This window comes from Anoplophora glabripennis, unplaced genomic scaffold (assembly GCF_000390285.2).
Source record: "Anoplophora glabripennis isolate ALB-LARVAE unplaced genomic scaffold, Agla_2.0 scaffold608, whole genome shotgun sequence".
Taxonomy (NCBI): Eukaryota; Metazoa; Arthropoda; class Insecta; order Coleoptera; family Cerambycidae; genus Anoplophora; species Anoplophora glabripennis.
Genome location: NW_019416815.1, coordinates 40,096 through 52,177, shown reverse-complemented (window position 1 = coordinate 52,177; position 12,082 = coordinate 40,096). Strand labels below are relative to the sequence as shown.

At 34.3% G+C, this 12,082-nt stretch overlaps 1 protein-coding gene across 1 annotated transcript in view; it reads right to left on the bottom strand.

Annotated features, from left to right (window-relative positions):
• Positions 1–11,709, bottom strand: part of LOC111691950 — a 16,040-nt gene extending 4,331 nt beyond the window's left edge. The window contains exons 1-4 of the mRNA XM_023455503.1: positions 11,511–11,709; positions 7,270–8,913; positions 7,065–7,185; positions 3,854–4,063 (exon numbers count right to left, since the gene is read on the bottom strand). Coding sequence (XP_023311271.1) covers positions 3,854–4,063; positions 7,065–7,185; positions 7,270–8,913; positions 11,511–11,709 — 2,174 coding nt within the window. The remainder of the gene's footprint in view (positions 1–3,853; positions 4,064–7,064; positions 7,186–7,269; positions 8,914–11,510) is intronic.
• Positions 11,710–12,082: the final 373 nt, after the last annotated feature.

Below are 12,082 nucleotides of genomic sequence, written 5' to 3'. Positions count from 1 at the left end.
GTCAAGGTCATCGACCCCTGGTCGTCTGGGGTCATGGTCATGTCAAGGTCATCGACCTCTGGTCGTCTGGGGTCAAGGTCATGCCAAGGACATCGACCTCTGATCGTCTGAGGTCACCTAGGGTCAAGGTCACCTCAATTTAGGACATGTTTTCTGCAGGTCCAAACTTGTTCTCTACTGGTTCAGACCTGTTTTGTACAATTTCAGACTTGCTTTTTAGTATAAACTGTAACCTGATATATTATTTTCTTTATCATTGTAATGTTAGCAAAAATTGTGTCCACGTAGCGTCTAGACAGCATGCGATAAGAATAACGAACGTCAGCCGGATGTAATAAGAGTCACGGTCAAACTGATGATATATATACACAGTGAAATAAAGTTATCATTTGCTAGTCTACATCGATAGCTTGCAGAAGCAATTAGTTTCCAGCTAGTTCTTCCGTAGTTTATATGTGTTTGTGTCCCTACACCGTCTATAGCAACAGCTTGTTCAAGTAATTATCTCAAGTGTCCCTTTACAAAATACAAGTTATTTGTTTTTGACATAGTCAATTATTTATTAAACACATCCTTTATTTTTTATTTATTTATTTATTTATTTTTTCACTCTTTTACACCTGATTTTTCTATTGTCGTAGCATGAATCTAAGTCAAATAAATGAGGTTTCCTACATCCGCAGGAATCCAGTAATTAATCTACAGGATCTTCCTGTGAACCAGCCCATACCGATTTGTGGGATAAAAATAGTTAANTTTGCTGCGGATAGAGATAGATTCAAGAGAAAAATTCTCAAGCCGTTATTAGATAAACATCTTGTAAAAAATTCGCCAATTAAAATCCGAAATAACATACTACGATAACCAGTGCAAAATGGCTAAACAGTTTCAAAAGATGAATATTCAAGACAAGTGGGATGATGTATTTACGAATCCTCATCGATTTTCCGCAACAAAGGATGGACTTACATCTACAAAAATTGTACCAATTACGTTATAATATTACATTTATTATATTTTAATATGCATAATATATGTTTACTTATCCTTGCTTGTTTTATTTCCTCTCACCTTTCATGTATAAGGAAAACCTTACAAGACCAGTGCTCTACCACTGAGCTAAAGAGGCTTATGCTAGGTTTACTAGCAAACCTGCATATTAGGTTAGAATTTTTGCTAACACTGCAATTTTAAAGGAAATAAAATATCAGGTTACAGTTTATGCTAAAAAACAGGTCTGAACCGGTAGAAAACAGGTCTGAACCTTGACCCCAGACGACCTAAGAATGGCGTAATGCTGTTTGGAGTTCATTGACCTCTCTTATCATGATTTATGCTAACATAGCGATTTTGAAGAAACTAAGGTACTAATTACAAGTATGTTCTGCGCATGCATTAAACATATTTTTTATTTTTGTCCATATTCTTATCCTCAATCTCAATGGTTGTTCACGTGATCTCAGTCGAATGACGCAATACTTTACGTCTTTGCACGAGGAATTTGTGAAATAGAATCCGTTATTCAAGTTTGGACAAACATTTTGGTTACACCCTGTATAAATATATGTATTCTTTGAATGTTTAGAACTTATGCGACTTTATACATCAGAAAGTGCTGGGGACTATTATCCCCTGCAAACAGTAACGGGTAATAAGAACCCCGTATACAATACGATTATTTCTGGAACGTATCTGCATCCTGCAATGCTAGAAGTTATTTGATGGATGTGATTGCCGAGAACAAAAGAGAAAGGCGGATACGTTTACATAGCAACAACCATGAAGTATGAAGCTAGAAATGTATACAAAGTGGGATACACTAAAGATCCTGAGACAAGGCTTAAACAGTTCAACAATTATAGAGCCAACTTTGACTTGTTCTTTTACGTAGACTTAATCAGTTTTCAGTGCAGTGGAGACAGAGACAGCTGTTAATCAGACTCTTGAAAGTTATCGTGTGGAGAATGAGTTCTTCATGTGTGAACTGAATTTGCTAAAGGATATTGTTCAACATTTTTCTGAATGATAAATAGCGGCAGCATAGTAGCAACAGTAATCATTCTTCATCTAACATTCAAAGTGTTCAGACGTGCTTTTAATATAATCTCAAAATGAAAAGTCTACGAGATGTTTGCTTCGAGCAAATCCAAGATCAATACTGGTAAGGTTTATATGGAGATTTTAAAATTATCATCGACAAGGACACCGGTTACTTTAACGCTACAAAGCTATGCCAGGATGGTGGAAAAGAGTTTAAATATTAGCTACGTAATAAAAGATCGAAAGAACTTATGCAGTATTATGTATCAGAAAGCGCTCGGGGAGAAAAGTATCCGAGCCCATACTATACCGGGTGATCACGAGATTACTACCCAGGCTCTAGCTTACGCACGAAAAAATATATAGACTTCAAATTTTGAGCATGCGTATCATTGAATTTGATGCAAAATTTAATCATAAAAACAACTGACTGTCACTTCCTGTTTGACCGGAAATGCCCTAAACTTTGTTATTTCATATGGAACACCCTGTATATTATTTTTGTTTTCAATTCTGCTGAAGAAACTAACACTAAAATATGTATTATGTCCTATACTTATCTTTGACAGTTTCCGAGAAAATCGCACTTTAAAATGTCAAATGTGTCATTTATAAAATCCTTTTGAAAGTAAACAAACGAAGAAAGGGACAAAGTCATATGGTATCTTTAACTTATTTTAGAAGTACTTACTAAAGTCTGATATCATAAAAGTGTCGCACTTCCGGCACATCCGGAAAATACCGGAAGTCATCTTTAATAGCAAGTAACTGCAATAATTTTTATGGAATGCCCTACAACTAATTGAGAATTCGTATTCTACAAGCAATTTCGAATCACTTTTATGTACACTTCCCTATACCCACAGTTCGGGGTTTTTGAGATATTAAATGTTTAATGTAAAAATGTCATCTGAACGATGCATAAATGGTTATAATCAGTCAATGCATAGATCAGAGGTGCCTAGGAATCTTAATTTTAATATGGTTGCTATGACAGGCTTTTGCTTTTAGACGCCATATTTTCATAATTACTTAAGATTCCTAGGCACCTCTGATCTATGCATTGACTGATTATAACGTTTTCCATTTATGCATCGTTCAGATGACATTTTTACATTAAACATTTAATATCTCAAATACACCGATTAAAATTTTTGTAAAAGACGTCAATAAAATGCTAGAAATAGATTAAAATACGAGCGCAATTTAATTTCTTACCCCCTTCTACATAATAAGAATACCTTGAGCAAGCGTCTCATTCTTGTCTTGTTCTTGGTAGTGACAAATCGTAAAAATGAAAACAGTGTTCTACTTTAAAGCAAGAGCCTTGAGAGAGATAAGGAAGCTAAATATTCGCGACGATGTATTAATTAATCAATGGTACTTGGATAAACAGCCTTCATGTTATATACGTTATGAAGACAAAAAACCCGTATCGTTTGCCTTGCTGCCTAAAATGAACTTTGACCCCTTCAACAAGCATTCAAATCCAAAGACGTTGAACTACATTTATACGCTGGAAGCGCATCGTAGAAAAGGACATGCTACAGCCCTTGTAGACCATGTGAAAGAACGTGAACAGTTTTCGGCGTTTTGCAGTAATGAAGCCTCAGATAATTTATTTAAAAAATGCAAACGTAAAAATTACGGTGAAATGTATTGTAATGTTATGTACAGATATCCTTAATAAAACTTGTATCATATGATTGAGTATTATTATTTCTAACCTTTGTAAGTTTGAAAAGATGAGGAAAAATAAAAACGTTGTACATAAAATATGGTTTTTATTTCCCAATACAATTATGATAATTACATACAAGTTGTGTGGTCGTTCAAGAACCGTCTCTTGACGGAGAGAGGCTTATACAGCTTGGTTTGTCGAACGGTTATCACCTCGTGCTCCTTGGTCCTCAAGATGTTTCTTGAGGCCACGTATGCAGGGGTGGCGGAAGTGTCCAATACCATATCTTTTATGGTATCGAAATTTACCAGTCGTTTACACACGACCTTCTCCTCGTTATCTCTGGTGGAGAAGACCTTGTATGCGTAGTTTTTTTTTTGATATGCGACACGTCATATTTTAAAAAACTCACCTTTATTGAAGAATTTTCAACACCTTTTTTAAAACTGATAATAATTTCAAATGTGATAACAGCATGACGTAAAACATGACGACACCTTATACGCGTAGTAAGTTACTAGTTGAGACATGTCGGTTACTCGTTCATTCTTCGCTAATCTGTTGAGGTGTACGGAGGTGGTGTTTGCGAGGCTAAGAAAATGGGAATTTGGGTTGGTGGTCGACTTTCTTCCTCACGTTAGCGTGACAGGTACCGCTTTCATGCGGGAGAGTACAACCCTTGGCGTCTGTAATACCAGTCCTAATAAGATAAGGGTTGTCGCCTTCAAGGGGTATGTATAGATAACGCTTTCGTTTGTGCGCATACGTGCGAACATATTTTTGTGGAATTGAGTTGCCGGGGCTTCCAACTAATTATTGTGTGGCCCCCTATAGCTATCAAAGAACCGCCCCCACCATATTACCTGCCTCTGCAGCCACCCTCTGGGCCCGTTTGCCGCTTTTCCTTGGCCAAACTGGTAAGTTTTTGTAATTTTTTTAAAATTGTTTCAAGCCGCAAATTACTAATTATTTTATGAAAACTTAATATAGAAAAGCAGAAAAATTATTTTATGTAGAAATTACGCCAAAACTATACTAAAAAGTAGAAAAATTACGAAAAATTAAATATAGAAAAAAAAATAGTTTTACATTTTATGAAAAATTAAATATAGAAAAAAAATTTCCTCTTACGTCTGAACCGGCAAGACATTGTTTTCTTCTTTTACAAAAATTAGGAATGTGAACAATTGCCGCATGGACCTTAGGAGTGATAGAAATCCCTAAGGCTATACAGCTTTCTTAGAATTTTTTCATATTGTCTCTGTAACTTGGTTTTAGCTACTCATAAATTACCTCAATCCCTGTATTATGTCCAGACGGTAAACTTGCCGAAATGATATTTGAAAACACAACACAAAAGTTAGAAAACGGATCATATCAGGTTAATTTGCCACTAAAAACGAAAAATGAATATGTAGAATTGGGAGATTCATTTACAATTGCTGAAAAATTTTTTAATTTAGAAAAAAGGTGATAATTGCTTGCAATCAATTAAATAAATCACTTAATTCCTCAAATTTTAAGTTACATAAGTTAAACTCAAGTGATTTTTTGAATATTTGTTCTCATAGTTCACAATTCACATACACAATAAAAATAGATAATATGTCCAGTAAGGCGTTAGGAATATATTGGAATCCAAAACTAGATTCTTTCTCTTTTATATCTCCCTATAAAACACAAGAAAGTAATTTCACTAAAAGAGAGGTTTTATCAAAGTTATAACAAATGTTTGATTCACTAGGTCTAATAGTACCAATAACAGTCACAGGAAAAATTATAATGCAAAAGATTTGGATAAGCAAAATAAATTGGGATGAACAATTAGATCCATAAACACTCATTCATTGGAGAAAATTTATAACAAATATGTTAGATTTAAATAATTTCAAAGTTCCTCGTTATTTATTTAGTAATTATGACATTCTTACAATTGAATTGCGTTTACAGATGCTAGCATCAAAGCTTATGGAGCTTGTATATATATGTATATTTAAAATCAAGAATAGCACCAATTAAATCAAAATTTCTGTCAAGGCTTGAATTATGCGCCATGTTACTCCTTGCAAAATTAACACAAAAAATATTGTCGATTCACCTTACACTGGATAAATTCACATGCATGCATCATACATAATCTTACGTCAAACTACCGGTGGCGTCACATAAAATCTCTTGATAACCCTGCAGATTGTTTATCTCATGGAATAACACCAAGTGAACTCATAAAATCAGATATACGGTGGCATGGTCCAAAGTTTTTGCATCAAATCAATTTAAATTTGCATAATTTTGATTTTATTTGCACATTAGAAAATTCTCCTGAAGAAAGAAAGGCATTTTTAACAATCAATCTAAATTTGGCTTATGAATGTTGAAATGAAATATTTAATAGGTTCTCTTCATTTATTCGTTTGCAAAGAACAATTGCCAATGTTTTAAGATTTATTAATAACTTAAAACTGAATTCAGAAAAAATATTTGATTGTCTTACNATTAGGCCCGCGCTCCACTTGCAACGCCATCTACAGATACACGCTCGGCCGCGTTATAAACTACTATTGTGAAATGAAATCGCGGCTACTGATCCTGTCACCGCTCGGTTACGTTTGGGGCCCGCGGTGGCGGGCGAAGCCCTATACAATTTAGGTATACCTACGCGGGGTACACGCGGAGCACAATACTCTTGTCAACGTGGGGAATCCTACATACCTACATGAAGATACCTGCATGGGGGCCCTAGGTGGGGGCAAAGCCCTAGGTGTGGCAAAGTCCTAGGTGGGGGTCCCAGGAAGCACGCGCCTACGTGGAAGCCCTAGGGAGCACGCGCCTACGTGGGAGAAAAGGAGGAGGAGTGGGGGTAAAATTCGTCAAAAACTGCTAATATGAACCTCCATAAGAAAATACATGGGACTTTGGCTCCATACGCCTATAGCATATCTACTGTTCCTAAATATGTGAAATGTTCAACTTCCTCAAATCTGTACGTTTTCCCTCTGTTTGTATCTACTTTCAGAAACTTGTCTTTTTGATATTCTTCTTCCGACCATTCCATGTACTTAGTTTTTGTCTCATTAATATATAGTCCCCTTTTAACTGATTGCTCATCTATTCTCCTTATTACCTCTTTTAATTCTGCTTTATTTCTTGCTAACACTACAAGATCATCCGCAAATGCCAAACACTGATGTCTTTTATAGTAAATAAGGCCTGATCTATTAATTCCTGCATCTCTTATGAGTTTTTCTAGCACTAAACTAAATAACACTGCTGATAATGGATCCCCTTGTCTGACGCCGTTTTTAACTTCGAACTCTTCCGTGCATCTATTGTTTACTTTTACTTTATTCTCTGTCTTTTCAATGTTAGGCGTACCATGTTCCTTATCTTCTTGCTGATTTCTAATTCCTCTAAGACCTTATATAGCTCACTTCTTTCTATTTTGTCATAAGCTTGTTGATAATCTACAAACAGAACTACTGTTGGCTTACCGTATTCGAAGCTTTCAGCCTAAATTTCTCGCAGAGTAAAAACTTGGTCTACTGTACTTCTTCCTTGTCTAAACCCGCACTGATATTCACCAATTTTATCCTCCGCTTCCTTTACCAACCTGTTTTTTAAACAAGTGGCCAGTATTTTATATGCTACATTCAGCAATGCTATTCCTTTGTAGTTTTGGCATTCCCCTCTATTCCCTTTTTTATGAATAGGGCAAATTTCTGCTTCCGTCCATTCCTTTGGCAGTTCTTCCTTTACCCAACATCTTTCTAGTAGTTTCTGTAATTGGTTTGCTAGTTCATGTCCTCCATATTTAAATAGTTCGGCTGTTAATTTGTCACTTCCTGGACTCTTATTATTTTTCAATTTTGACAGTATCTCTTTAATTTCCTCTTTACTTGGCGCTGGCACCATATTGTCTCCTTCTATGTTGCTATTATTTTCTTCTCTTTCCGTATCATCGGTTTCATCTCCATTTAATAATTCTTCAAAATATTCTTTCCACCTGTTCAATATTTCGTTTTCTCCTGCCACTATCTTCCCATTCTTATCCTTATAAAATACTGGTCTTGGTTGATACCCCCTTTTCTCATTCTTCACTCCTTGGTATAAATTCCTAATATTGTTATTTCTTAAGTTTTCTTCTATTTGTTCTAATACCGTTTCATAATTTTTCCTTTTCTTATTTCTTAGCACCTTTTTAGTTTTCCTTCTTTGCTCTTCATATTTATTCTTTGCTTCCTCCGTTCCTTCTTGTAGCATCTTTTGTCTCAATTTTCTTCTAGTTTCTAGCTCCTCCTTACACTCATTATCAAACCATTCTTTTTCCTGTTTCCTCACTTTTTTCCTGTATTTTCCACCTGCTCTTACTATTTTTGTTTTTATTCCTGCCCACATTTCTTCTATAGTTGTCGTTTCATTAGTATTATTACTGCTACTTAATTCTCTACTTAGATTGCTTTCATATTCTATTTTTTCCTCTCTGGTTCCTGGCCTAACAACTACTCTATTTCTTATTTTTTCCCTCCTCTGGTTTCTAGTTTCTGGTATCTGTTGATCTAGTTTTGCTCCTACCATGAAGTGATCCGTATCTGCGTCTAAACCTCTATAAGTCCTTATATTTTTAATGCATTTTACCTCCGGCTTTTCTATTGCAATGTGGTCTATCTGATTTATTGTTTTCCCATCTGGTGATCTCCATGTTCCTTTGTATATTTCTTTCCTTTGGAAGTATGTACTTTTTATAATCAGGTTCTTTTCCTTTGCAAAATCAATTAAGAATTTTCCATTTTCATTGGTTACTTCGTGTTTGCTATGATCTCCTATTGTGGGTTTATACATTTCCTCCCTACCTATTTTTGCATTTGCATCCCCCAACAAAATTTTCATATCATACTTTGGAATCTCTTCGTATAATCTATCCAATTCGTTATAGAATTCTTCCTTGCTCCCTAGATCCGCTTCTTCATGTGGTGCATGTATGTTCAAAAAAGTTATTTTTTGATACTTTCCTCTAAGCCTTAAAAGGCATATCCTATTTGAAACTAATTTATACTGTACTACTAACTCTTTTAGTTCCTTCCTTATTGGGAACCCTGTGCCCAGTAGTCTATCCTTTCCCCCGTTATTTATAAATATATAGCCCCCTATCTCCATTACCAGTTCCCCTAATTGTTTCGTTTCTTGTAGTGCAACTACGTCAACATTACCCTTTTTTAATTCATTTACAATATGCTTTAATTTTCCCTCCTCAAAAGTTCCTCTTACGTTCTGATAATAACACTGTATTTATAATCGTATTTTGGAAAACGGAATATTTTTAATACCGCTTAAAATAAAGCACAAAAGCTAATATTAAAAAAATTATAATTTAAAAGTACTAATGAAAAAAAAATATTCTAAATAAGGCATAATAAATAAAATCTTTATGATTCTGCAGCCAGTTATTAGTTAAAACTAAAGTAGATTAATCGAATGTTGAACTGTACTGCTGTATTTATGCCTAATATAAGATTATTTCACGATTTTTAATTAAGTACATTGTTTCAACTGGAAGAAATTATTTTGATTTAGCAATAATTTGAAAACTACCATTGTTAAACTGTTCTTGCAGTACTTTATAGAAACATAATAAGCACTTGAATGATTGTGAGTGTGAGTATAAAAAAAATAATTGTTTCTAATAAAGTTTAAAACTTGTAATAAAGGTAGACTCGCTTTTATTAAAAAGATTTTTGATCAGCTCTGAAATATTAAGAATTAACATTCTAAGTGGTTTGTACTTTTAATGATTCTTTATTAAGATGAAATAAGAAATTTCATCTTTATAAAGCACACGAGCCACTTATAAAATCCATATCTTAACATCTGTTTGGAGAAAAAGATTGTTATATATTTTTTAGTATTTGAATTAATAAGGTGACTTCATTCAGTTATTTCATCCATATAACTTCACCTTTTTTTTTAAGTAATTCTTATAGAAACAAGTCATACTCTATTGAAACCTAACAATTTATTGAAAGCATGACACAATTAATTTTATATGTTATATAGTATCTAATTACTTAATAATTATTTAAGACTACTGGATGGGTTTTTCCTCATGGAGCAAAACTGCAAACAAGATGTAGAGAGCTAGGATTATATAAGCTTTTAGGGATGGCAACTCTTCATTGTAAAAATGGAGTATGGTCTTCTCGGTCACCTTCATGTGTATCAACAACACTACTTACAAATTTTACAGGTAGGTAGGTTTGTTTTTCCGAATATAATTTTAGAATATATTGACATATATGAAAAGAGTACAGGACTTTCAAACAAAAATTAGCTGTCAAATAATTTCAATAAAAACTGCTCATATATTTTTCATTATTTAATTCCTTAAAAGTATCGACTGTGTGCTCGTATATAAAAACAAAAAGCCTTAAAAGGGTCTAAAGTTTTTTACAACTTTGTCGCTCACACTACTTCCTGCATGTCAATCTTATTGCTGCTGAAGAAGTTTAATTAGTCATAATTGTAATTAGTCCTTATAAATTGCTGTTGATAAAGCATGGTGAGCACTTTGTGAAAAATTGTCTTAGAGTGCTTTAAAAATTAAATAAAAATTTACTTATTTATTTATTTAATTTAATTCATCCAACGGGTATGATAACCCTTTTACAGGATGAATAAAAACAGAAAATATGTAACATAAAAGTAGCATAATTACAACAAAACAGCAAAATGGTATAGTTAAAAAATAACGGCAAAACAATATAATATAACTAACACTGATATAACAATATTACAAAATAAAGACAAAAATAAAACATGACTTATAAGAATAAAATACAGATCTTAAAATGTGTAAGCACGCTTTATATCCGCAAGCGTACAGTTAAATATATCTAGCCGTTCTTCAATGTTACAGTAATTTCTTAGCATCATATACAAGGGAGACCACTGCAAAATATTAGTACGGGAGTAGGGATCAACAAATAAATTATTATTAGATCTAGCGTTGGCTCTAGGAACTCTGTAGCTAACAACAGAGGTAAGCATAATGCAATCCATACCATTGTTAACAAGCTTGCATAGGAAAATTATAGAATTCATAATCCTCCTTCTAATTAGACTGCTCATCTCAAATCGTTTCAATAATAAGTCTTGTGAATACCCTCTGGTTGGATAAATCCCATCCAATATGAAACTTGGAGACCAAATTACAGAGCCGTACTACAATTTAGGCCTAACAAAGCTATTAAATAATACTCGTAATGTAGATATGTTTTTAAAATCTCTGCTGTTACGTAGTATGAACCCCAGATTCTTGTACGCTCCAGCTATGCATTCTTCCATATGTTTATTGAATGTTAATTTGCCGTCAAAAATGATGCCGAGATCTTGGACAAATTCAGGCCGATTAAGTATCTGATTATTTAAGGTATAATTAAAACAAATTTTACTATTTTTACGAACAAATGATATAACATTACATTTGGAAGCATTCAAGGGCAGTCGATTATAATTACACCATACATTAAGCAGATTCAAGTCATGCTGTAGTTGCAAACAATCGGATTAGGAGTTAATATCTACATAGAACTTGAGGTCATCAGCGTACAACAAGAAGTGAACATTTAGATCTTGGGCGATATCATTAATATACAAAATAAAATGCAAAGGTTCAAGTATGGGCCTTGCGGCACACCAGATGGTTGATTAAAAAACACAGAACTGTGACCACGGTACCGTACAAACTGAACACGGTGGGAAATATATAATTTTAACAACTGGAGAAAGGACCTACTGACACCGCAAGCTTCGAGCTTACACAACAGTTTACCGTGATCAAGCCTGTCAAATGCCTTAGAGAAGTCAGTATAGATGACGTCCACCTGACCCCTCCTATCCAGCATTTCGGCAATAAACTGGGTGCTACATACAAGGTTCGACACTATGGATCTGCCCTTCATGAATCCATGCTGTTCGGTAATTATCAGGTTCATTGTGTAAAAGGAAAGGTGTTCATGAATTAATATTTCAAATATTTTACAGAAGTTGCATAAAATGGCAATAGGTCGGTAATTCTCAACATCATTCTTCCATAAGCCAAGAAAGGTATTGTGCTTAAGAATAAGGTTGAATATTTTTAAAAGTGGTTTATAAAAAATGGTAGCACAGTCTCTTATAATAAACGCAGGCATATTATCCGGTCCGGTTGTCATATTTGCTTTAATCTTTCTTATCGATTTTCTAATACTGTCTTCAGTAAAAGATGTGTGGGTACACATGTTCGCAAGTGACCCATTTGTAAGCACAACGTCAAGAGCGCCGCCGGACGCACCACGGGGTTCCCGGAAGCCGACCCTTGCAGAGTGG